Here is a 27,739-nt window from a genome sequence, read left to right on the forward strand (position 1 = left end):
AGAACAGAAATGAAGTCAACTGCTGACTCGTCACTCAGGATTTCTGCAGCAGATGCTGCTCTCCTGTTTAATCTTACATGACCTCCAGGATGCCACATTCTCTGAACTCCCTCAGATCTAAAACTTCAGGGGATGTAACAGGATTTACAGCGATGAATGAGTCATGCGAGGCATCATACTGTCACACTACAAAACAAGTGTCAGGTTCATTTAAAGTTTGCACTTTCAAAATAAAAATCTGAGCTTTAGCCCTTATTATTTTAATAAACAACCAATGAATATTTCAGTTTAAATTAATCACACATTTTAAAACAGTGTATTCAATATTTTGCATTTGACAATTGTGTCTTGATATCCTGAATTAAACATCCTTCTTTTCTGATGCATCAGCGAATGAACGCAAAAGAACTTTGCACATAAACAAGCACTTTGAAGTCCTCTGTGTAATTCTACATTCATTAGTCCTGTAGCTATTGTGAAAATAAAATCTGGATAATGTTACATTTACATTAGTTATTATTATAAAAAACACCACAGATTATAAATTCCTACCTCATTCTTCCAGTTACGGGCCAGGAAGTGCTCTGCGACATGCGCGGGCAGGACATTCTCCAGCAAAACGCGGTTGAGGTTCTCCATGGTTTCAATCTCCTCACACTCCTTCTTGAACTTGTTCTTCCAGAGAAAGTCTAACCTACAGTAATATTCATTCTGTTACAAGAGGACACAGAGGTAAAGAGACTGAAGGTATAGCTGTACAGCTTTCTTCCAAGAAGTCACAGAGAAAAACAGAAACAGCCACAAATATGGACACCAACAAGCCTTAGGACATGAAATGTACAAAAATGCAAGAATTTAGGCACATTTACAAAAACCTCATACAGTATGACTTTTGGTCAAGGCAGACAAGACTGACCCAGTGATTTTTGCAGCTTTGCTTAAATGATGTAGTTACTTCACCAGTGTAATAACAAGGCCTTCTTCAGAGCCCAAGATCAGGAAGGACAAGTGGAATAAAATGTTCCAGGATCAGGTAGAATTAAAGGCTCTGATGGGATTGATTATTTTTTTTCCTTTTCTTCAGCACTCACACCTCAGGTAGTCTGTGATGGCAACTCTAGTCAATCCTGTTTAATTGTCATATGCAGTGAACTGATCTGGTAAATAAAAATGACCAACCAAGGAAAAACGTGCTCGCAGGACGGGACAATTATGATCAAGCACTGCAGATGACCGGATTGGACAGCACAGATATTACCACATGTTACAGCCAGCAACAAAAATAGAGGCAGTAATTTAAAAACTGTGTGTACACAAATCAGAAGCGCATGTAACACTTTAGATATTAATAAATAGAATTTATTATTTATGGTGCAGATATAATTACACCTTATGGTAGAGACAACTACTTCAGTAATTTGTATTCTTCAAATACATTTAACTCTCTCTGAAAAGCGCATTTAGCTAAAGGGACGACCATGTGGAAACTGATGCAGTACTACAGAATCCCGCAGAAGCTCATCAACATCATCCAACAGCTTTATGAAGACTCGTCCTGCCGGATCATCCACAATGGAAAAATGACCAACCCCTGCGCAGTGAAAACTGGACTGAGGCAAGGCTGCATGCTGTCACCAACAATCTTCCTGATCGTCATGGGCTGGATCATGAGAAGAACCACAGAGAGCAGCAACACCGGCATCCAGTGGACCCTCACCAAACAGCTGGAGGACCTGGATTTTGCAGACGATATCAGCCTTCTGTCCCATAAGCAGCAACATGCACAGTCCAAGCTTACACGGCTCGCTGAGGAGGCAGAAAAGACCGGCCTGAAGATCAATGTCAGAAAAACGGAGGTGATGCGGTTGAACAACCGACAAGAACATCCACTGCAGCTACAGGGACAAGACTTGGTGGAAACCAACCGCTTTGTCTACCTAGAAAGCATAGTCAACAGTGATGGCGGCACAGATGGAGACGTTAGGAGCCGGATCAACAAAGCAAGGCTTGCATTCAACACCCTGCGACCCATCTGGAACTCCAAAGCCTTATCTCAGCGCAGCAAGATCTGCATCTTCAACAGAAACGTGAAAGCAGTCCTCCTGTATGGGTCCGAGACGTGGCGAGTGACCAACACCACTACCAGCAAGATACAGATTTTCATCAACAAGTGCTTGCGACACATCGTCAACATCAGATGGCCTGAGAAGATCTCAAACACAGACCTGTGGAAGGGAACCAGCCAGAACCCAGTTGATCAAGACATCAAGAAGAGAAAATGGGGCTGGATAGGCCACATACTTCGAAAACCACTAGACAACGTCACAAGGCAAGCACTGGACTGGAACCTTCAAGGGAAAAGGAGAGTGGGGAGACCCAAACAGACATGGAGAAGATCTGTCGAGAGCGAAGTGAAGGGCGCCGGAAAGACGTGGACCCAGCTGAAGAGAACGGTCCAGAACAGAGTCCGTTGGCGTGGTGTTGTTGCGGCCACCAACAGGAGTCTACAGGAAAATTGATTAAGTGTCAGTATCCAGTTCTGTCGTAGCTTTTCAGGACATCCACAGCATCCACAGTGAAAACCATTTCCAGCAGCCTTGCTGACAGTACACAGTAGAGCCCAGGTGATCAGCTCCATCCCATTTAAAAATGAAACAGCAATATTCCTTTGACCATGCCTACTCTCCCTGAGTGACAAAATCCTGAATGTGACACTATTCTAACCTATGCAAAGTAATATACTTTATTTATGATATACTGTGTACATGTATAACAAAAAAAAGAATCTGCATTTCTTACGCAAAATACTGGTGAAAAAACACTCTTTAGACGCTTTTAGCATCAAGGTCTCGGTGGTCAATAGGAAGTAATGATGTAGCTGTTTATTTGTTCATCTTAAACATAACCTGCTCCATTGCACTTTAAGTGTATAGGTTACCTCCCCAAGCAAAAAATCCTTCGTCATATAGTACAGGCCTCGGGCTGTACAAATACGATGCTCCAATTCTAGTACGAACAATTCAGCAGAACCCCCAAACAAGTCAGAAGAACATGTTACTCTCCAGCCTCTGGTTTCTCTCTCACTACTAAATCTCAAATTACATCTGAGTAACAGCAGACTTGCTGATGTAAATCGCTGCCCCTGAGTGACTGAGGGAGGTTACACAAATTGGTCTAAAGATGCCTCTCTTTCAGTGTGTCACAGCAGCCAAAAAGCTTAACCATTTCTACCAAGTTCACTGATTGATTTTCACTTAGAAGATAAATGAGAGCCACTGTTTTTTCCTCACAAAGCTCTGAGATAATAAAGAGATACAGAGAGAGAGGCAGAACCAGCAGCATCAGAGCTACAAATTTGTCTGCATTTATAATCATCCAAAGCATCGCCGTTGTGACATATAAGAAATGAGTCACGTAAAACATTAGTGGCATTAAAATGTGTTAATCTATGAGAGACCATTAAGGGTCAAAGAATCTAAAGGAAGGTAGGTAAAAGATAAGGCTAAAGCTTAGCAATGCTCTCAACATGCTTCAAAAGACTAAGCTAGCAGCTGGTAAGAACACATCACATGGGAAAATTTCTAAATCAGAGGATTTTTTTTGGTTTTTTACATTTTGCAAATACAGTAAAAAATAACTTTCCATCAACATCCAAAACCCGCAGCTAAAAAGAATGGAAAAAGTCCAATGATGGTGTAATAATGGCACACAGACGAAAACTACTTTTCTTTTAGCGATAAACTGTGCAGCAGGAGACCGATGACAACGCCATTCAGACTATTACAGCTTAGACTTACCTGCCTGGCAAGCACAAGCAGAGTGATGAAGAAGATAAAGAGGGATATAGAGCCCATAGTCTTCAGGTCTTTGAGAACTCCTGGTCTGGGCAGGAAAAAAATAGACAAATGTTTTTGTAAGATAAGAAAAAGATAAAGACAGAAATAAAATGCGACTGAACAACAACAACAAAAAAAAGATAGAACAGCAAAAGAGGGCTAGAAAACTAAAAGTTATAGATGAGAAAGGGGATTTTTGACTGCAGTCAGTAGAGATGTCTAGCAGAGCGTTTTATTCCAACCTGTCACTTAATTAAGACTGTCGCTTCTGCTTTGCTGTGACAAGAGCTTGTTTACTGGATGCGTTTCGGAGGGGGGTTAGCCCTCCTGCAAGGGTGTATCGACTAGAGACATTTCTCAAGAAGGAAAAAAAAAAGCAAGTGTTCATGATCCTCAGAGATACAGCTCTGCACAAACTCTTGAATATAAAACTTCAGTCTTCCACTATCATAAAAAGCAAGGTTTTATCAACGTAGACTCCCACACAGTCCAAGCCCAAAGCATATTGGATGAAAGCTGATGCTAAAAACATTTAAACTGTCAAAAGACCTGCATTCTAATATAAGGAAGCACATTTTACATTTTTACTCTTAATCTTATCTCCAGTAAAAACTGGAGATGAAAAGTAGACGCACTGCAGCTGTGATTCTTCTTCTTCTTTTAATTAAAGAAATAACAGCTGTTAAGATTTTTCCAACTAGAAAAATTATCAAAACTTTTCAGATTTATCAGTTTTACAGTCTGGGACAGTAACGCCCATAACAAGACAGAAAAGTGCCGTCCTTGGTGGGAAATCAGACAATTTAGACATCTGCTGACATTTATTTGCTCACAAAGAAGAAGCTAATGATGCTTTAGACGTCAAAAAATTTTTGTTAGAAATTACATTCAAAAACCTGTCTTCCAGCTCAGACGAAATCCATATTTTCTAGTGAAATTACAATTGATGTCATAATCTGTAAGGGTTAATTCAGTTATGCTCATCTATGGGGGAAGATTTGTCTCTTAATGTCCCAACATCTCTATAGTCTCTCTTAGCAGCTCAGCTCAGCTGTGACTTGGGGGACAGAGCAAAAACTTCCTTTGCATGAGTTAAATAATAACAGCCATTTAATACTATGATGGCAAGTCTGAGTTCATCAAATACTGGGTGACATCCTGAAAGATGGGAGCGCCTCTGATGCCTTGTGATGTCTCAAATTAACATGAGTAGACATAGAAACAAGCAGAAACATTTTGGTGCCATTTATTTTACAAGAAGTAACAGTAACTCATAAAACATATTTCTCATACATCATCATGTTTAATTGATTCTTATATACTATCTATATATAGACACTCGTTCTTATAAAGTTTGGCACTTCCTATCATAGCATGATTAGCTTTTTCCTTTTCTTTCTGCATGGGTGGGTGCATCATGGCACATAGGGAAACTATTCAATGAAGCTTGGTCTCTGACTTTTTAAATATAGATTTTAACTCTAAAGCAGTTGTCTACTTCCCTAGTGAATAAGTGGTGCATTAACATTTTACTGCTATAAAATCTTAAGCTAACCCATTCACCTCCTCTTTTATCGTAGCATGCCTTATAGCTGCAAAAAAATATAATTTACCATTTCTCAGTTTGCTCAGAACTTCCTCCTCGGGCTACCATCACAGTCTCCTAACCCTCTTTGACTGTTTTCATCCATCTCATGCTCCCCCCGAAGTGTTCCTGTTTTTCACTTTAAGCCTACCTGTCAAGGCTTTCGGTCTCGTACAGAAATCTGCTGTATTCGTCCAGCAGGGAGGCATGTGTTTGTAGGATAATGACATTGTAGACCACAACTGCTGTCAACATGATAATCATCTTCAGCTCGTAGTTTATCCTCAGGAACACTGAGCAGGAGATCAGGCCCAGGATGCAACTGTAAATTAAATACTATACAGAAGGAGGAGGAGGAGTAACTGAAAATTTGTAGAAAAACAAAAACCTAAAGTAACAAATTTCTGAATAAAGTATGATGATGATGACGATGTTTGTCTTACAGGAAGGTAGAAATTGTTTTTCCCAGAGAGGGTGATTAGTTCCTCTTTATTGTAAAACAGTGTTTCATTGGATGAATTGTAATTAGGAACTGGAGGCAGCACGCTGTCTTCCAAAAAGAACTAGAAGAAAAACACAAAGTCAACAGAAATTCAGGACCACAGAAAACAATCCAGGGAATTGTCATGCAAATTATAAATACGCTTTCTCTGCCTGCCTCTTTGCACATCAGCATGGGACAAGATGAAGTAGTCTGCATTAGACTTGCAGGAGGAAAATAGAATCTTGTTAGATAAGAGGCCAATAGTGACAAGCATTCAACAACGTCGTTTAAAGTGAACCTGCAGGATAAAATGAGGATTGGCTGCCCCGCTGAGCAAAGCCAGGTTAATTTGGTTCATACGCCCTGAGCGACTGACCCAAGTCAGACGCAAAATACGATTATAATCTCTGGAATCGATTTGTGTGAAGGTCTAAACCAGGGTCCTGACATTGTGCTTTATCACGCAGCTTCCTTTCAAGCCTCAGGCTTCCATCCCACCTTTGTCTGAGGCTTTATGTTTTGATGGGCTTCCTTGTCTACAAAAATAAACCTCAATCAGATAAATCGGAAAATAAATATAGAAAATCAAAGCAACGATGTAAATGTTAAATACAGCATTCAGTCATCACTGCACGCAAATTGTCTTGGCACTTTTATGAAATGCTGGGTAAACAATCTTCTGGTCTTAGGAGCCAATTGATAGACTCACTGCAAAGAAACAATGCAAGATATTTGCTCTGTAGTTAAATATTTTTCAGGCTTAATTTACAAGCAAGAAAAAAAAGAAAAAAGGAAGAGGGGAGGGGAAGGGCATATTAATGAATGCTACATAATATTTTCCACAGGCTCTAAACATGATGACTGACTTGCTTCTTGCTGCAGTAAATGAAGATATCATTTTTATATTATTCATTTGTATTCTGCAAGGTTGTTAAGAATATAATTTTAAAGAAGCCCATTTATTTTTGTGAGATAACATGCCGCATTTTACTTTCTAATTATGCTGCAGTTACAAATAGGAGATGTGTTATCAGAAGGACTGCTATATATATTCCTCGTAAAGCCTGAAAGGTGTGGTCCCACTCCCTCAGTGTAGTACCTGCACATAGAAAAAGCTTACCATGTTGAAGACTGCCATTATAAGTATTAGAGCTGTGGTTGTCATGGTGAGAGTGATGCGGGGCCATGGTTTGTTGGCAATAATAACTGATGACCTCAGCAACCACATCCAAGAAGTGGAGGTGCTTTTACTGCAGTGCTGCAGGAACACGTAGACACACAACACACAAATGCAATAAGGTATGAAAGAGCTGGGATATAATGTCACAAATATGTCACACGCAAAGGAAGCCACAACGATGGACAAGCTAGTTACAATAATCTCAACAACCAAGTGCTAAAGAGCAAATTCATTGCTTTTGTTGACTAAAGATAACTAGTGTGACACAAACTAAACTAAACATAAGTTCAGACGCAGAAGCAACACTTTCTGATTAACCTGTATTTCCTCAGCAGGGCAAAGGAAAAATTCCGAGAGCCATATAATGATGGAGAGGGTTCCACTTAAGTTCATAGCAATTAATTCCAACATTTTAATTTCAACACAAATGAAATAACAGAGCTGCAAAATTACAACTTTAAGTGACTTTATCATGAACAACACTGTTTAGAAATGATCAACAATAATCATTTTTATTAGAAACTACTTGTAATAGTACCTGTGTTTCTTTTGTTATTATTATAATTAAATAATGACAAAATGGGATATTAACTAGATTCAAACCCTGGTTCAAAAAGGAAATTAATATTATTTAGAGTCACTTTAGAGCAACAGAGACTGTGCAATCATGCACCTCATGTCTAACCCCGGCAGCACAACATAGCCACTTTATACTTAATGTTTACTGTTTATTATCAAAGATTTATTGAAATCTTCCTGTGCCAGGTCAGTTACAGACAGTTTGTTCCATTGTGAAGCAATGAGAGCGAGAACCCAAATCGTTTACTTGATTATCTCAGAGCAAATATCGGAGCATCACTAGGGCTGAGTGGATGTCACATTTAAATAGCTCAGAGATGTAAATTGCAATATACTAAGGATGGCAGACTATTTTATACCACAGGGAAAATTGGAAATGTAGAGTTAGTGAGGCAATCATTTTGGTCTGAAATCAAGATATTTGTGGACCATTTTGTTAGAACAGCTATTTGGATGCCTAGAACCTAAATGTAAATGATGAATGAAGTGAAATGAAAGCATTTCAAGTTGATCAATGTAAGAGACGTGAGTGCTTACATAAGATTCAATTAGTCACTTTTAAATAACTTTGCTACTTAAGATAAAAGACTCTGCGGCAAAGATTTCTTAAAGCAAAGAGGTCTCCCTTTTTTGTATTTCTGTTTTTATATATATATATTTAATTTTCTAAATAAACAGAAGCTATTTTCAGCGACTAAAAAAGGCTAAGTCTAAATAGGTAAAAAAACAAAAACTGACTGGTCAAAGATGTTCAGTGCTTCCAATCCAGGAAAGAAATTATAAATAAGTATTATTTAAATGTGGAATTGTATCATATTTAGTTTATCTAACTCACATGAGTATTTGACATGTGGTCTGACAAAAGGAATCATAAAATTTACCGTAGGCTGATTCTGTGTTATTACACAGTAGCCCTGCAAGCATCTTCCTGAGATACTGCAAATTTCCCAATACGCAAACATTTTCATGACACAACATGAAACAGAGCACGAACCAGCAATGCCAAACAATTCCGATATAAAGGCAACAGGTTGTTTATAAAGTGTTTTTCTAGTTTTGTCTTTAAAGAGTTCAGCGACATCCACGGGGAGCCGAGGTCAGAACCAGCAGCTGATGCACACTTACTAAGAATTAAAGCCATCAAAGAATGAGTGAGGTTGCATGGACCCGTGGCCTATAAAATTTTATAGTACCTTCAGTTTTTTATGTCATTTCATTACATGTCATATTAAAATGCCTGTGAAAACACAAGTATTAATGTAAATGAAACAGACCAGCGTAATACTGACTTTAATAAATATCCGCAGCCTCACACAGAAGACAAAATAAGGATCTCCTGATGAATACAGTAATGCTTTGTTTTGGGGGCGGGGGGGTCTACACATTATACAGGTCAGCTGTACAGTTTTTATACAGTGGAAAAGTTTGTGATAATCTAGCCCTTCACTCCACCGAAACGGTAGATTTATCCTGAGAACAGCTGCCTTATATTTTCATGTTGTTTTCAAGACAGGAACAAATGTATTAAACATGCACTTACATTACTTTACTTTTGTTAGTGATTTCTAGAACTTTCACACTCCCACCGGTGTATTTTCTGTGATTGCAAAGTGCAAATTTTCTGTAATGATTTCCTGAAACAAATCATTCCACTAGAAACAGGATGATGACAATGTGTGGCGTAAAATTTGATGATTGCATCTGTGCATGTAAATGGCACCTGGGAAATAATACAGAATAACCGGTGTGCTCTGGACCATTGCCCCAAAGCTACACCAAAGTGGCACTTGTGTTGACTTAAGGGTCACTTAATGGGCTGTTAAGCTGACCAGAGAGGCGCTTGGATCACTCGTGTGCCTTTGGAATGACATTAGGATAAACATTAAGAACACAAGGGCTACATTAAACAGCAGGCCTATCCGCTGATGTGAAAAGACCAAGTACAAAGATGCCTGGAGGAATTGACTTTGCATAAAGACACTACTCACCAGGAGGTGTCCAATGAAACATATAAAGAGGATAAGGGAAAGGATGAGAAAAGCCATTCCAAAGGATATTCCCAAGACTGTTGTCCTGCAAAAAAAGTTGAATGTTTAAACTCTGAAACGAAGTTTAATCTGTTCCACCAAACAAAGTTGTCCCCAAAATGACCACACAAACCCGCCATACTGAAACCATCTCATTGATTTAAAATGTTTTCAGTTCTAATATAAAGAAATATAAAATGCACATACTTAGGCAAGACCAGAATCTGCACAATGAAAATGCAGAAAAAGATCAAACAGGCGCAGGTGACATAGTATTTAAAGGCCGGCAAGTTTGTTGCTCTGTACTGAAAAGATTAAGAAAAAAAATGGTTAGGCATTATAAAAAAGACGTTTAAATCCTACTCCAAGAAATTTCTCAACTTAGACATGACAAATTTATGTAACTTACAAGATTTACAGCTTCTAAAGCCTCTTACCTCTTTCTCTAAGGATTTGTTGTGAAAGAACAGCGATATTCTTTGAATGTCCTCAGACTTCAGCCACTGTCTGGAAGCATAAACGCAGTGTTATAGAGTGGATTTAAAAGAAAAGAACATTAAGTAAATGAAAACTAAATTAAGATTAAAGTACTAAGAATATAGGCATGAATAAATTAACATATTGTGTTTTAACACAGCCACGTTCATTGAGTTGTACTATTAGAAAACACGACCTTATCTGCAGTAGGATAATCTACAATATGCTAGTCTGTTCTTAGAGTATATTAACACGAGTAATACATGTTTATATGTATGTAATAATACTTTTGTGACGTTATCCCATCAAAAGTCCTGATCATCCTCTCGTTGAGCTCCTCCTCAAACCGTTTTTTCTGAGACTTGGTCCTTTAATGGATAACAAAATGTAAGAGACAAGATATCTGTTATTTTCACATAGCATTAGTGACTCACACTTTAAAGCTTAAAGCAAAAAAAAAAATGTTATCAAAACATTTTCTTGGCTGTCCTTATAATATAAAAAGAGATGAGGATAATCCTGTCAAACGAAATCGTGCGGAGCTATAATATGAGTAATTTGCCTTTCTGATCTTCTCTGGAAGTGATACTGCCCCATCTTCACGTCCTAAACACAGTGCAAGAGAAGAGAGACAAGTTAGCAGCTACAGATTAACTGACAAACAAGAAAAAACATGTCCAGAAAGAAATTACACACAGCAGTATTGATCTTCCCATTCTCATTAGTCATGCTGTCTCTGTGGTGCAGGTTGGCAAAGGGCTTCGCTGCTCCCCATGACTCCAGATAGCGGGTCATCCTGACAGAGGCTCTCATCTTGGCTCCATCTAGAGTGTTTCTGGGTCGGTAATGATGCTGTGGGCTCCGCCGCTCGACCTGGACAAACATGTTTCGTGTTTGAATTCTCATGCTGATGCGTTTTCTTCTGTGTCCAATATTCTCGTTTACTGGATCTGACATGTGTGTGATACCTTTGGGTTAATGACCAGATATGTGATGACTCCATGTTCCTTCAGGTAAGGATCTCTTTCTTGTCCATCCCCATCTTCCACCTTATAGGCACCATTTAGGTGTTCCAGTGTCACTGAAGTGATGTGGACTCGCCTTAAAGGGAACATTTGATAAAAGAATGGTTTCCTGTGTATATTAACAATATATCTGGACATTTAGCAAACAACAAGCCAGACAACACTGGTCCAGGCAAAATATGAATTAGCGACATAATTTCCTGTTTTGAAATTCAAATGCCTTACAGTATGTTTTTATATGCTTCTCACTTACCCTGGTACACCACCTGCCTCCATGTGATTGGCCAGTGTGACATCATGTGACCAGACATCATACTGCCATTTTTGAAGTCCAATGACACCACACAAGACATTCCCAGAATGCACACCAACACGCATGTTGATATCAACCCCTGTGGCGTCCCGTACTTTCCTGTCATACATCAAAAAGTTGTGTTTTGTTAATGTGGAGCAGGAAAAAAACAATGCATGCCATCTAGCCTGTCAGAAAACAAGCCTAACTCTGTGACATACAATATATGCTGCTTAAAAAAAACTAAAACTAAACAGTGAAAAGTACTTAAAAAAAGCGGAAAACAGCAACAACAATTAGTCCTTTGTTTTCATTGCAGGTCTGCTAATCAGTATGTTAATACTTATTTCTGTTTTCCAGTAACCACACTAACAATCTGAAGATCGTCACAACATGTTTTTGACATCAGTGATTCATTCACCAGGCTGAACTCTAGTAAATGAAATTGGAAAAACAATTTTACTCCATGGCAGCACTTACTTAATGGCCTCACACATGTCTAGACCCATTTTTACACAGTTTTTGGCGTGGTTCGGCAGTGACTCTGGCAGGCCGGACACACAGTAGTAACAGTCACCAAGGATTTTGATCCGCATACATTCATTTTCCTGCATATAGAAGGGTGAAATATAGTCTCTGCTACAAAAGGTCAGGTAAATATCAAAATGTTCATTTACAACCCTGCTTCCAAAAGCTAGAACACGGTGTGAATTATAAATAAAAACAATCTTTTTACTTTTTGAAATCAGTTTGTTTGATAAATATCAGTGACAGAAACTTATGTATACAGTGAAAGTGAAAACTACTGAGATCTATCTTCTATCTAGGACACTTTCAGCACAAACTGTACGGTGTCTAACCATCAAATAACTGAGTACAAGGTGTTTGCAGGAATTTTAAAAAACATTAGAGCAAACTAAATGTAACCATTTTGCATGACATTGCATTAAAAGCTGGTTATAATCAGTGTTACGCCTCATTGAATGCTGCAGGGCTAATTTTAGCATGCAATATTTTCATTCAAAGACATTTGTTTGACTGGCATGGATGATTCAAGGGTGCAGGGACATACATGAAATTTTAAGAATTTCTAACATGTGAATAAGAATTTGTGAATTCCACACTTCACAAATTTCCTAGCGAGTAAAATACTTTCCAGTAAAGCAGTTTGAGAGGTAAGCTCTGTTAATCTAAAGAAGATCAGCATGTGTTAGGACAGTAATTCATTACAAGAGCAGGCAAAAGTTTACCTTAGCTATTTGGTCAAATTTGCCAAACAGTTCATTCAGCATGTGCACAAGTTCTCCAGGTGAGCAGTCACTGGCCAGTCGTGTGAATCCTACTATATCAGCATAAAGTATGCTAGATATATAAAAAACAGTAATGGATACACTTTAATGATTTTATGGATTTTACAGTTTAGAAAACATCTGATTTGAAAATATGCATTAGTATGTACCTACTCTGTATGTAAATTTGACCTAAATACAGAACCACTTGGCTACAATACATTTGATTTAAAAAAGATACATGCCTGACATTAGTGTGCCTCTGGACATAGAGGTTGTGAAAATTGTTTGTGTTTTCAATCTGGCCAAAATTTGGACCCTTTAATCTCTGGATGATCTCGGCTTTCATTACACGGGCAATGTGAGCTGGCAGCAGAGACAGTAGGAGACGCTCCTAATGGCAGAAAACAAAGGAAAAAAAGAAGTAGCAGTAATGCAGGGACAGTCAGAAACATCAAGAAAAAAAAGCTGATCATTATGTAATTAACTTTTTTATTTATTTTTACCATGAAGCACTTAAATGTATGTGACAAAGTGACGAGGAAATTAAATAGTTAAATTCAGGTCATGTACAGTAGTTGGTTAAATCACAAAGCAAATATGACATATGCACAAACATAACCTATTTCTGTTAACTGTGGAGTCTATTGCCTCAGGGCCACATTGATTCATTGCCCCACACCTGTAACTAAGAATAAGCAGATAGCAGATGGTCACATGAAATATACATGCATTTTAGGTTTAGAAAATGAACAGCAAAGTCAGTTAAACTTCAGCAATATCACTCACTCCAGTTAGCAAACATATGCCACTGTGAATCACTTTCACCTGCAACAAAAAGACAACTCCCAGAAAGGGAATGCTTTAGCAGGTAGTGACTGCAAGATGCTGGTGCTCTCTCCTTCTCCTTCCTTGCTGATTTTTTGCTAGTTTTGCTTTTTTTGGTCGCGTCCTTTTCACTACTGGGAGTATGACACAATATCTGCAGCCCTCTCAGGTTGTATAGGTAGGCCAGCTTCTACAACGTGGCGCATCCATACAATCGTTAAAAGACGGTAAGGTCTGTTATGTCTCCCAGCAAAGTTTCAAAAGTATGGCTGAGAAACCAGGAGACGGGTAATGATTGACCAGTATCTGCTCCTTTGTGAAAGGAGAAACAGGAGGAACACTGACAGAGCCCCCATGATGACCTTTAGTGAACCTTTCATGTATGTTTTTGCCCAAAGACTACATGAAGGTGGGATGAGGTCCTTCAGTGGAATCTGTGCTCACAGACCAGAGCATTCACAATGGTTGATGCTTCCTAGCTGGACACATTGATATTCCTTAAGTTTAACTCACTTTGTGTTAACTATACTTAATTTCTATGAGGTGTATAAACTAAATGAAATTTCATGTATAGGTTCAAAGTTAAACTAGAGTGCATGCATTAGGTTGCTGGCACAGAAAATGAATTGATTGCAAGTATTCATTACTTTCTTGCAAGCCCTTACAATTTAAATTCAGCATTTATTCACTTCTTTCTCCTTTATTTTCTCAGGTGTCTCAGCAAGCAATTCACCTTTAGGGTGAAGAGAAGCTGGGTGGAAATGCTTAATTAATCCAATATCAGCCCAAACGTGACAACCAATGATCATCATCTTTTTTTCACGCTCAGAGGATTTTATGTGGAAGAGAGGGAAATTTTTCTTGTGAATACCGCCAGTGATTTTGGTGTATGATGAATTCCCATAGTCCACTTGGACCACTCATAGTGAAAATGTATGCACTCACTGTACTGCAAAGCACTTTGGATAAAAGCATGCAGTGCAGCAAACAGCATATATTATGAGTGCAATGAGCGCCCAGGAGGAATGTGTCTCTGCACAGTTACTACCATCTGTCACAGGCAGCAGCAGCACTCCAGGGCTACTGCGAAATGCTCCACCCTAGACATTTTCAGCTTTCCTCGTGGCACTCCTAACACCACAACCTGCATTTACCATATGAAAAACCAGCTCAACCCTAAGCCTGGGCTTTCACAACAGCAGCTGGATTCACATCATCTCACTAAATAACTCACCAAAAGCTGTAGTAAAAAGCTAGCCAGATCCCAGAGTCGCACATCAGAGTGCTTTAATCAACACTTTGCTAATACTATCTCACAGGATGCTGCACCACTTGAAAGTATTAATAACAAATTAGCATTATTATATTTCAACGCTTCCAACTTTGCAGGTAGATGCAGAGAAAGACAATGCAAGCCGGTACAATATCAATAATAGAAAACAACTAGCACGATCCAAAATGTGAGTGATGTGTGTTCACTTTAAAAGAAATCATAGAAAATATTACCATTAATCCTCAATGAGGATAATTGTCATAAAAAAAACAACTATAGCAATATAGGCTGAGATAATCACACACTGACATCATTAACAATTCCCACATTCTGCACAGTGTAGCCCTGACAAAGTTCTCTGTCGTTGTAACTCAGAAGATAGAGCAGTTCATCTAGTAGCTGGACGGTTGATGGTTCAATCCCTGGCTGTTCAGGTCTGCATGCCAAAGATACTCAAATACTAACAGAAAGCACTTAAGCATAATAAAACTGATTGTATGAACGGGTCAATGACGCGCTTTGAGTGCTCAGGTGGAATAGAAAAGTGCTATAAGAAGGAATCCATTTATCCAGAGCCGATTGATTTCAATAATTTGAGTGTTAATATGAAGAGTGACATTTTAAGCACAGGACACAAGTGCTACTTTCAGCTGTTCCCATATTCACATGGTAGCTCTGCATGTTTTATATGGCAGATTTTTTTTACACCACATATCTTTCCTGACACAAACTCATTGGGATTTGTGTCTCCTCTTGGGATCAAATTGGGGATCTTTCACTTGTTAGGCAAATGTGTAAAACACTCAAATACTCTATGGAACCGCTAAGTATAGCATGTACGTATGACATAAAAATACATAGGAAACAAAAGAACAATAGAGGAAAGATGAGTTAAGTAGCAGTGGGATGTTTGACTCGAGTGCATGACATAAATATTCAGACTACATTATAAGATAAGTCATTCTAACAAGGCTTATCTTATAAGCCATTGTACTACACTATATTACTAAATTAGCAAATGATAATTAGAGGTAATGTTTAAAATCTGAAAGTCATTGCTGTAACAATTATTGTAATGAACAGCAACATCATAAATATTTTATTGCCTGGTGTTCATTGTTTCAGTGTTTTAATTAAGTGTTATTAACCACGTTACCTGCTGTCTCTTCTCAAACTCCAGTTTAATTGGGGACTTGATGCAGTTGCAGGTGTCCTGGTAGGTCTGTTTGAGTGCCAGCTCCATCAGGTGCTTATGGTACGCTCCAGCCATGTTGCCACACATGAAAATGATAACATTGGCCAGAATCTGGGTAGGAACAGAGAACAATAACAATAAAAAGTGTTGTTAAGCTTTACTATATATATATAAAATAGTGGTTACAATACAATATAAAGAATTTAAACTCATATTTAGAATCAGTCCATTAAATAGTTCCTGTTATAGGAAGGCCTAGCAAAGAAAGTAAAAATCAACCTAAAGTAAATATTTTCCTCAATGGTTCCTGATCCTATGGTGAGATCTTGCAGTGACATCAATAGGCAGCACTACATTGTATTCAAGGGTAATGTGGCATATAAATACACATCTTTCATTTCCAGTTATTTAATGAAACATCCTGTGGCGGCTGATGACATTAAATAGAAAAATACAATACAATCAGATAATAATGGCATTGGATAAATTTGACACCGCTATACTGCCCCTGCTCGGTTGTTTATTTTCTCTCACTTCAGTTTTACAATGGCAACCCAGCCTCTACCCTGTAAGAAACACAAATAAGGGCAACCTATGTGACTACATCCCGTCTATATAAATAGACTCTCCCCTGAGTTCAGGTTGATCGCACACAAAAAGCTCTAACTTAATTAGCATTGTTGCAGCAAACATCACATGCCACTACAAGCACTATTTGACAAATGGTGGGCTCAGTTGAGACAACTGCTCTAAAACATGGATTGTTTTGAGCACAATAAAGCTTAATTAGATTTGTTTATTCCAATAATGAGAAGCCAAAATCTTTACACCCATACATTTTACAACCCAATTTCCTTCGGGGTCAACCTTCAAGATCAATAAAGTTTTATTGAATTGAAAGTGTATTTAGTAAAATCCTTAATAAGATGGCCTATCAGTATTATTAGTACATATTATGTACTAATATGCATTTATGCCAGAAATGTCTTTAATGTCCACTACTTTGCGCTAACCAAAGAATTCATCTTATTTTTAAATACACTGATACTAAAGTCATAGCAAAGAAGATCTTAACAGTCTCCCATTTGTATTTGTTCATCTTTATATCAGCTGCAGATTGACTGCTGGGATGTGGTATGGAGCAGCGGTCCCCAAACCCCGGAGTCGTTTGGTACCGGGCCGCGAGAGTTGAGGCTTGGGTGTGAAATTTATGGTTTTCATGGTTTTTATCGTTTTTTGTCGTTATTTTTGTTTATATCATTTTTATCTTTAACTCAGTTTCCCTGGATCTTTTCCCATGTGTTATGAATAAATCTTCTTTTCTTTGGTACTGGTTTTATTTTTTTGTATTTATCCGCGATACCTTAAAGGCCGGTCCATGAAAATATTGTCGGATATAAACCGGTCTGTGCCGCAAAAAAGGTTGGGGACCGCTGGTATGGAGCACGTTCTGTTTATCAGTCCACAGTGCTGCTGTGACACAGACTACAATTTTGAATAAATGCATTGTCATTTCATCAAGTGCTACACATGAAAGTTCATAACTGACAGACTACCTCAAAACCAATTTAAGTCCTGGCTTTAAAGCGTTTTTAATGCCTAACATTTCAATATTTTGGATACATCTTTCTTTCTCACTCAACAATGTGAGTGCATTTTGTATTCAGCAGATAAATGACATAGTATGGCAAAGTTAAGCCAAACTTGTGGAGAAAACTTTCACCTTTTTGACTGTGACAAATTGTCTCAAGTCAGAATTGACATTTACTACGCTGCTACTTTTAATGATTCAAAAGACTGGAAATGATGTCTTAATTTTTCATACATATAAACACCACAAAACAAAACAAAATCTTAAAAGAAAGTCTTTTATAGAGCATGTCCTACTTCAGAGTCACACAATACAAACCATGACACACAGGGATAGATGCTCTCCACTATAAGCATGGAGTGCAAATTGCAGTCTGTCCTCAGAATTAAGACTTTATTTCTCTGCACATTTCAGGCAAAACGCAGGGCTGCACTAAACACGAAGCCCCATTACAGGAACAATTTGGATGTTTAAAGATTTGGATGTGTAAAGACCCTGGAGCTCTGGTAACCTCGAGTTTAATATTTCCCAGCTATACAGCAAATGGATAATTTAATGGTTCTTCCCCATTGCTTGAAAAGAAATCTCCCTCTCCTTCACACTCTTGCATGCCTTGTCTCATTCTCGCTATTTCTCTTTCACTTCTATTCTCCATCTTTGTGTCTTTTCTCTCCTGCATAATGTTGACCTTACTGTCACAGTGACCATTGTTCTCTCTTTTTGGACATAAATATGCCCAACAGACTTACATCACAGCACAAGTAGAAGCTGGTGACCTTTGCAAAAAGGACGTTTTATTTTAGTAATAATAGTCAGACAAGAAGAAAACAAAAATGTCTAAAAACCACAAAAACTAAAGCTCATGAATTTTATAGCTTGCAGACATCTGTACTTTGCTTCTAGTAAACAGCTGAAACTGAATTTAAAGTTATTTTCCAAACAAAAGCAAAAAAACCCCTATGTACCCTTTTTACAATGCTAAATTATTCAGTATTTTATTTGACAGCTTAAAGGCAGACGAGGCAGCTGCACACACAAGTATAAAGCAATTGTAACCACCTGCAGCAGACTCTTCCTACTTATCCATCACAAAAAGACTCCCCATCAACATTTTCTTAACCAGGGTCCAAGGCAAGCAATACCTATAAAACTAGTGAGAGCCAATAAAGAAATATTGCAGTGAATCATACTGAGGTGAAAATAGTATAAACTATGCAGATATTGTCTCCTTATTGAGAAAGCTGCTTCCTTAAATGTTTATGTGACTACACCAGAAATGTACCATATCTCTATATTTAACAAAAGCAAACATTGAGGCCAGTAGCCAAGTACATGAGGTGACCTGCTGTCTGGATTTACTTTCACATCTATTCAGTGTATTTCAAAAAGACATCCCTCTTCCTCTCTGCCAGGCCTTTTTTCTGCACATTAAAAAATACTGGAAGAACACAAAAAACCCCATTTTTTTTCTCTATATATCGTTCTTCTAAACGATATAGTATGGACAAGCTTGGCTTTGTTGATCATCATCCATTGTCAGTGGGAAAACTGACAAAACAGCCAGAATCTGGTACTGTAGAACAGTTTTATAGGGTAGATCACTGAATGACTGAAGAAAGCCACAAAAAGATGGACAGGGGCTTTTGTACGGTGGTTTATAGAAGCGCTTTAACCCATAGACTGTATATAATATTTTAACCCTTTCACGCATAGTGGTCACTACGGTGGACAGCTATTCAAAGGCTGTTTTCTTGTATTTGTGTCAGTGTTGACGTTATACTTGTACATAAACCTCTACACTTGTCACTGATGTGTCACTCCATACCCTGCCACCCACTGTGCGTTTAATGTTACTGCAGATGTGTGGTGTGTTTCATTGTAACTATTATTATTTAACCCTGTCATGCATAAATTATGACAACCTCAATCGGGGTTTTTTTTCTTAAGTATTTTTATTCATCAAAAATACTTAAGAAAAAATCCTGATTGAGGTTGTCATAATTCATGCATGGAAGGGTTAAAATCCAAGTTTAAAATTCCCTTATCATACCAGCATATTTAACAAATAATCTATTCAGGCACATCTTTAGTGGCTGGTTAATATAAACTTTGCTGCACCAGAGCCTGAAAAAACCCCAGAAGTCACTTCAGAGAAATTTTCAGTATGCAAAACCTGCATCTGATGTTAAATGCAAATTACTTCCTATTGTGTGTAGCTGAGGTCGATATATTCAAATGGCGTGTACTCTTTGAAGACTAAAAAGAATATTTTCAGGCGCAATGTCAGTAAAGTTAAATTTCCTTTAACTATACTTGAAATCTAAATGCAAAGAAGACTGGGTGCATTTAATTTGCATTTGAGTTTATCCTTTTATGCAGGTATGTGATATTTTACCAATATGTACTCAACTGTAATAGGTGCTCAACAGATCACATTAAGTTAACATAAATATTACTCTATAACCCGACTCTCACACTGACTACTTACAACCCATCTCAAATATCCAACCCAACATCACAGCAAGCCTTGTAATACACACATCAGTCCACCGTTTCGACTTCACACTTTGCCTCTCCAAAACATGAAATAGCCACACATGCTGAAATTGCATTACTGCATGTAGAAATTTTATTACCAGCAATGGGAGATAATATATTAAAAGCTACAAAGTCAGTAGTGAGCAAAAAAGGTATGAAGTACCTTGGTGGCTAATATGTATTGTGTTAATAATGTCTGTTTAAACACTTTTCCATGATTATTTTCATGTTGAGTTGAAATAAAATATTTCCCTCTGCTGTTCCTGCAGATTATTGCAACTTACTGCAAATTCTGCATGGGTGTCTATTCTCGATTTGGAGAGGCAAAGCGCGAAATGGACACGGCTGACCGGCGTGTCTATTACACGTTTTTCCGTGAAACTGCATTGAAATATCAGCTGTGTATAAAGGCTGGTGGTGCGAGTCATTTGTACCTCAGTGGTACCCAATTACAGATAACAGCAGGGTTAGGTGAGTATCACATCTCAAGAGCTGTGACTCCTGCTGGGATTATCTAAAACCAGGAAACTTCACTTTCTGAATGTTATATTTCTGCCATGTTACTGACATGTGGATAGAGAAAGACATTAGTGTGCAGATGAATCTTGTTTTTATTGTACATCAGTGACAGATGTCCACCGGTCCTGTCTTCAGTAGACCCTCAATAGTAATGACCACAAGCACAAATGACAAACAGTAACTTAGAATTGAAAGGATATATCAAACTACAGTAAGGTCCACAAGCATTTTAGCTCTGTACACTGTTAAAATTTACCTAAAATGAGTCATGGTGGTAGGCAATATCCAAATACCAAAAAACAAACAAACAAAATAACTGCCAGTGACAAAGGCACAAAAACAGGAAAAAAGATCTGTGAGCACCTCATGGGAACAGGCAATCTACTCTTTTCCAGCTGAGGAACCAAGACCTTCATCCCAGCTGCTTCACACTATAATCCATCCCACTGTGAACTGGAAGTTGTGTTTGGATAAAATCAACAGAACAACATCATCTGCAAAAAAGCGAACATGATTCCAAGTCCACCAAACAAGACACTCCTTAGACCAGGGGTCTCAAACTCCAGTCCTCGAGGGCCACTGTCCTGAAACTTTTCCATGTGTCCCTGTTTCAACACACCTGAATAAGATTAGTAGAGAACTTGACTGCATGCTGAAGTGGCAACCCCTAACCCCACTCAAGTAAATTTAAGTAAATCTAAGTGTTTGGAAAAATTTACTTCTAAAAGTACTTTTACTGCAACATGTTCATTCACTCATGAGCTGCTGTAACATGAATCAAATGGCATGCAGTCAAGTTCTATAGAGTACTGATAATGACCTACTAATTGTATTCAGGTGGTTGCAACAGGGACACAGGACACCAGCCCTCTAAAACTGGAGTTTGAGATCCCAGCCTTAGACCCTTGTAGCTCCTCCCCACTTTTCTGTCTACTCCGTAGTGCCCTGTAAATAATTAGCTGAAAATAAATTTTAAAAAAAAGTCTTGCTGAAGGAACTCAAATATGCAGAAGAAGTCGGAAATACTGCAGGTAATAAGAACCAAGATCACACTCCATTTGTATTATAAATCCATTGGTTGTTCTATTGGGCCAAATTCTTCATAATTCCGAAGAACCCTCGTGTCGGTGTATTACACAAGGTCCCATATATTAGACCAAATCCACAAAACACATGCAGAGTTTTCTCTATGCTTGAGAAAGACAAATACTGGCCTAGTTGGTGTGTCAAAATTAATTCAAAATGCATTGAAAATGGATGTGATTTCACAGATTTCCATTTAAGTGAGATGGTAAGGGCCATGGTGCGGGCTGCCTACTTCTAATTAGAGATGTTAAAATTCTTTTACATAAATGTCATTGTGTAGACAATAGATAACTCACTTAGCTTGCACTGTAAACAATCCAAATGTCTTCACAATGATTAGCAAACAAGGATACAAAGGATCAAAAAAGCAACCACAAATATCAAACAAGAACATAAAAAATGAACGTTTTTTTAGTAGAACACCCACAATAAAACCTTAAAAATAGCTGGAGGCAGCAAACCTGAGGCAAGTGTGTGATTGTGAATTCACTGGGCTATTGCAAGCACTTTTCTCACCATGCCACAAACCGACCTTTCTTTAAGGATATAAAAAGTTGGAGACATGTTGTTGTCTGGATATCTGCATCTTACATGCCTCTCTGTCGGCTAATTTTGGGGGAGATAAGTTCAGAGATGCACTGCGTGTGTGAATATGGCTCAAATGAGAGATCATTGACTTTGCTCAACTGCTGCTCAACTCCTTTTCTCAGTCAACAGGAATTTAAATACAGGAATGCAGGTAAATCACACAATTGAACCATAAAGAAGGTTTCTTTTTTTGGCAATATGAAAATCACATCCAGTGAAATGCAACACCGTTGAGACCTGGATGATCTGAGTACAGACAGAAATACTCAAGAATTGCATTTTTGGTTCGTATTACTGACATAAAACTTTAATATGATTCAATCTGAAAGGATGAGACAAAGAAATTCAAGAATTCAAGAAATACCAGTCTCACAGTTTAGACCTCACAAACACACTTAAGTATGTAATATATCTTTAACAAAGGCAAAAACCCTTATCTGAATTCAAATGAAGCCCCCCGTCCTTCAAAACATCCTCCAAAAACAGGTAATGCATGCAATATTCAACAGCTACTACCGCAGTAGTTTATGTGAAATTCTGTCAGCTAAAGCTTAAATGGAGTGTGAACACTGTGATGAATTATTGATGACTTAAGTACTCAAAAATAATTAAGAAAGTGCGCATCAGAAGTTTGCTCCTAGTCTGAAGGGAGAAGCTTTGATACAAAAACACAGTGGTCAGCTTACACGAACACTTTCAGTGTTGCACAGGACCTAATTACATCAAAGTCTGCATTGCATTAATGTTAGTACCCCCAAAAATCAAAGAAGTCACTAATATTGAAATAAGAGCATCGTTTTAAAAAATAATGTTTTAATAGCTCTAATGATAGATTTAGTTAGTAGCTTTCTCTGTACGTCTACCAATAGATAACTACAGTATCTAATCTCCCATAAGGTTGAGGCATATGAGAAATACTAAAAGAAATAAGAATATTTTTACACTGAGCTACCTGAGTAATCTTTGCACCTCTAAGGACCAGAAACAGATAATTATATTTGCAAAAGATGAAAATGCTAATGCTTCATTATTATTGCTTCTAAATATTACCCACAAGTAAATGTGGATCCAACAAAGTGCTATTTCCTGTTCAATAAATAAGCCGCTTCATTAAAACACCAATGAGCCAACACTGTAAAGTTTAATAGACCTGACAAAGTCAAGATGTTGGCATGGTTGCTTCTCACTTAATACCCCCTGGGCAGTCTCTCACGAGTGTGTAGGCACTTAACAGCTGACATTTACAAATGTCTGGAGGAACAGACTGATTTGATTGACTGTTTTTTCCCCCAAAAACTGCTGAATGCAATATTAAACATTTCTGAAATAACAAAAATCTATCTAGTCTAAAAAAATCTGGATACTGATTTGTAAATAATGGGATTTGAAATAAGCGGGTAGAAACAGAAAAAGTGTAAATGTCATCCTACTGAATTTCAAACATTAACATTGTGTAGACGTAGAGATTTTCATGAAAACATGTTTTAAGTTTTCTATCTCTCTCTCTCTCTTTAAAAAATTAATACTCTTTTGATTGAGTGTGGCTGAGTGTGTGTGTGTGTGTGTGTGTGTGTGTGTGTGTGTGTGTGTGTGTGTGTGTGTGTGTGGCTTTAAAGAATGATTTTTGATGTTTTGGAAAAACTCACATACATTTTCTTACTAATTCAAGTGTGAAAACTGATAACTATGGGCAGAAATCTGTGCCATCAGAAACTGAATTTGAATAAGTTCAATTTGAATTGCTCAGATTGAATCTGAATTGTAACTTGAATAAATGCTTTTGAAAACTGAATTTGAATTAGTCTAATTTGAAATTGAATTTATGATTTGAAAATGATGATCACTAAATTGAAATTGAATTTTATATTTTGAAAATGAATTGATTTGCTTTGAAGCTGCATTTTATCCTTTAAACATTCAGCTCTCGAATAATTTCAGATTCACTTCTCACCATTCAGTTTCAGTTCTACAATTCAATTTCAGTTCCAAAATTCAGTTTTTTGGAACTTACATCCGGTTCCGGTTCAAGCGCAGATTAATAGAACTACGTTTTACTAGCGGACCGAAAGTGTTACTGACGGGAATCTACAGCGTCTTGAGCTGAATTAAGACTTCAGAAGTCATTGGTCATGTCGAATGACCAGCGGATGAACTCTCAGGTTGGTAATAAATGTATTACATGTATAAGAACAAGCGTCATGTTAACAAAAGATAGCCGTACAGTAACTGTTATGCTTATTGTAGCTGTTAGCTAAAAATGCTAATTGACAAACAAATATGATCGACTGTTTCTAGTAGAATTCCAAAGTTTTCATCTTGTACCCTCTCAGAGTACCCCCTCTGTATGCTTGCAGAGACCCTACAGTAGGGAAACATGCAAAACGGTGTCCAAACCTTTGTATTTTAGCTTTATTTATGTCTTACACAGCATCCCAACTCTTTAGCTAACTTAATAACTTTAGCTAAAGTGAATAGTTAGTCTAATTCATTAGTGCAGCATTACTGGATCACCTCTGTTTGAAGTGATATAATGTGATGTACAACTATCACTAAAACAGCAAACTTTGTAAATAAGCAAACAACACTTCTCATTCTCTAAACGTTTGGCCACAGCTGTAGATTACACTATCAGTGCTTGTTCACTCTTGACAATAATTACATTTCTAAATTTACTTTGTGCATTTACAGGTAAACAATATCTAATATTTTATCTAAATGACTGCTTTGTCTTTGAAAAGGGTGAAGAGCCTGAGGCTGGTGACAGTCCAGTTCTACTCTAAGTACATCCTTACAGTGGCTCACAGGACAAGGCCACATTCCTGTCCTGCCAGAAGAGAAGAGAAACTTCAGAGTCTTCATGCAGTTCAACCACACCTGTCATATTCCATATGACAGGGGTCTCAAACTCCAGTCCAAAGCATTTATTCAAGTTACAATTCACATTCAATCTGAGCAATTCAAATTTAACTTATTCAAATTCAGTTTCTGATGGCACAGATTTCTGCCCATATATCCTTCAAGTCTATATATAGTCACAGCCAATTACTTTAGCTGTGCATAAATATTTATAGCATATTTATATACATTATAATATATACAGTATATTTGGATTATACATAAATAACCCACATGTTTATATGTTAATCTCTATTTGCTTTTGTGTGTTTGTGTGCATTACTTAAAGGATATAGAATCATAATACACATATTGAGGATGTAGCTCATCTTATAAGATTTGAGAAGGACTGAACAGATGGCGGTTGCCCTGAAAAAGCCATCAGCCAATCGGTAAAAGCACGATGCTGCACCAACACACAAACACAGTAAAGGTTTGAACAGTTTCAACTATATGACGCACTGGTGGGCATACCTGGTCATTAACACTGAAAAGATGCATTCAGTGTTCTTAATTATCTGCATTCATAAAGTAAATTACCATGTTGTTTCTTCTTCAGTTTGCTGAGATGAACCTGGGATGCTGATCGTACCAGCAGCTGATTAAGGTGTTTATGAAGAACAATTCTAGCGACAACACAAGCAGTTTTCCTAATTACATTACAGCAGCTTTTTTTTTTTGGGGGGGGCAAACGTTTCTATTTTCACACTAGAGCTAAAACAAAACAAAACAAAACACAATCTTACTTAAAATTTTGAAAACAATATTTCATCCTAAAGCTCTGAGCTCAGTTAGGTATTCACAGTAGCAATTTTTGAGCAGCTTTAGTCAAGCATTTTTTGATAGTGTATATTCACAATTTCCTTTTATTAACTATTAAGTTACAGCACCCCAATATCTCAAATGCTCCTTCTGACCCATTAAATCCTTTCTTAGCAATATATGTTAAATATATTTGGGACATCTTAACCAAACTAGACTAAAGAGGATGTTGTTGTACTACAAAATCCATCAACGTCACCTCAGCAGAGGTTTTTAATAGCTGCTCTCAAGTAGTTATTCTTTCACACATAAGCCTGAGAGCATCCTGTCACACTGACTCACTGCTCTTATCTAAAAAAAAAAAAAGGACATAAGCCACACTCTGTCCCAACACAAAAGATTGACAAAACCATGGCTACTGCCTGAGGAAGACAGAGGGAAGATCCACAATATAAGCTGACACACAGCACAGTAAAAAGTATTTACCCTCATCCTGATTAAATGTTTTAATATTAACAAATATAACTCAAGTAAATACAAAATGCAATGATGATTTCAGGGGAAAAGGTCTTGTTCCTTCCTCTTGCAAAAACAAAGCATGCCGTTAAACAACAAAACACAACGTTAATTGACATTTTAATATGCCAGAATTAAAAACCCCTTTCACATAGCACAATTTGACCTGGCAAACAACTTGATTTCAAATTTGAATTTTAAAACACTGTTAAAATGGAGAATCATAGTGTAAAACAAAGTAGGTAGACTCAAGTATATTTCTACTTGCCAAACTAAGAAAACAGTCTCCATGGATGACAAGCTTCTTTTTTAACTGCACAGGAAAGCAGAAAAATGGGCATGTCACACTACTTTTCCCCACATCTTTTCAGGAAAGGAGACAACGTCTTGCCCATTTACTGATTTAACCAACAGGCTTTTGAGCAGAGTGTCAATATCTGTAAATGATTAACTTTTGTAACATCTTTTAAAGCACCATGAACCACGAGTTCTAACTTGTGATTCATGTCATGATAACAGTCAGGTTAGGATTGATCTTTTCACACAGCAGAGTGATTCCTCTGTATCAGCCCTTCACAGAAGCTAAAATATGACATGACTATGTCATTTAGAATGCCACATCGCTATACTGTTGCTTTAGCAAAATATTTTTGCAATAGAAAATCAGTTTACATTTTCTTGTACAAAGTCTAGGTATGTCTGACAGCTGTATGCCAGCCTCAGATGGCCATTTAGTGCCAAAAAAGGGAGCTACTTCAATGTCAGTCCTCTAACAAGTAGTGTACCAAATGACTTAGTCCACTCCAGGAAGCTATTGAGCAACATAACACAGTACTTAAAGAAATGAAACACGTAATACATCCCAGCACTGTTTAGCTAGCTGTAGTTTTCACACCAAAGTAGCCAACTGCTGCCCGCTGGCACGCTGAATGAATATAAGTAGCACATACTATATTACACATTGAGTTTATTCACCAGACTTTCCTTTTAATCTATAGTCCTTTGATGTCAGGGTAAAATCAAGTGATGTGTTACAAAGTGCTGTCCTATTTCATCTGATGTCACTTGAAGTTTATTGACTATACACACGGGAAATGCTAATTTTATCCAGAAAATGGTCTGAATAATTTCTGAAGTGACTGTACATGTTGGAAGCCATTGAAGTGAGCATCTG

At 37.6% G+C, this 27,739-nt stretch overlaps 1 protein-coding gene across 2 annotated transcripts in view; it reads right to left on the reverse strand.

Annotated features, from left to right (window-relative positions):
* The window catches only part of adcy2a (adenylate cyclase 2a), a 74,119-nt gene that overhangs the window by 5,723 nt on the left and 40,657 nt on the right, over positions 1-27,739 (reverse strand). For both annotated transcript variants that reach the window (XM_086310799.1, XM_086310798.1), the window contains 17 exons: positions 16,032-16,181; positions 13,020-13,168; positions 12,736-12,847; positions 11,966-12,093; positions 11,447-11,605; positions 11,137-11,269; positions 10,865-11,041; positions 10,731-10,774; positions 10,456-10,536; positions 10,129-10,198; positions 9,899-9,996; positions 9,653-9,737; positions 7,026-7,163; positions 5,865-5,984; positions 5,573-5,757; positions 3,798-3,882; positions 553-711 (listed from right to left, as the gene is read on the reverse strand). In XM_086310799.1, the coding sequence (XP_086166925.1) occupies positions 553-711; positions 3,798-3,882; positions 5,573-5,757; positions 5,865-5,984; positions 7,026-7,163; positions 9,653-9,737; positions 9,899-9,996; positions 10,129-10,198; positions 10,456-10,536; positions 10,731-10,774; positions 10,865-11,041; positions 11,137-11,269; positions 11,447-11,605; positions 11,966-12,093; positions 12,736-12,847; positions 13,020-13,168; positions 16,032-16,181 (2,073 nt within the window). The remainder of the gene's footprint in view (positions 1-552; positions 712-3,797; positions 3,883-5,572; positions 5,758-5,864; positions 5,985-7,025; positions 7,164-9,652; positions 9,738-9,898; positions 9,997-10,128; positions 10,199-10,455; positions 10,537-10,730; positions 10,775-10,864; positions 11,042-11,136; positions 11,270-11,446; positions 11,606-11,965; positions 12,094-12,735; positions 12,848-13,019; positions 13,169-16,031; positions 16,182-27,739) is intronic.

Source organism: Aulonocara sp. 'chitande type north' Nkhata Bay, linkage group LG11 (genome assembly GCF_057382095.1).
Source record: "Aulonocara sp. 'chitande type north' Nkhata Bay isolate Kocher_YH1m ecotype deep benthic linkage group LG11, A_spYH_male_GT1.1, whole genome shotgun sequence".
Taxonomy (NCBI): domain Eukaryota; kingdom Metazoa; phylum Chordata; class Actinopteri; order Cichliformes; family Cichlidae; genus Aulonocara; species Aulonocara sp. 'chitande type north' Nkhata Bay.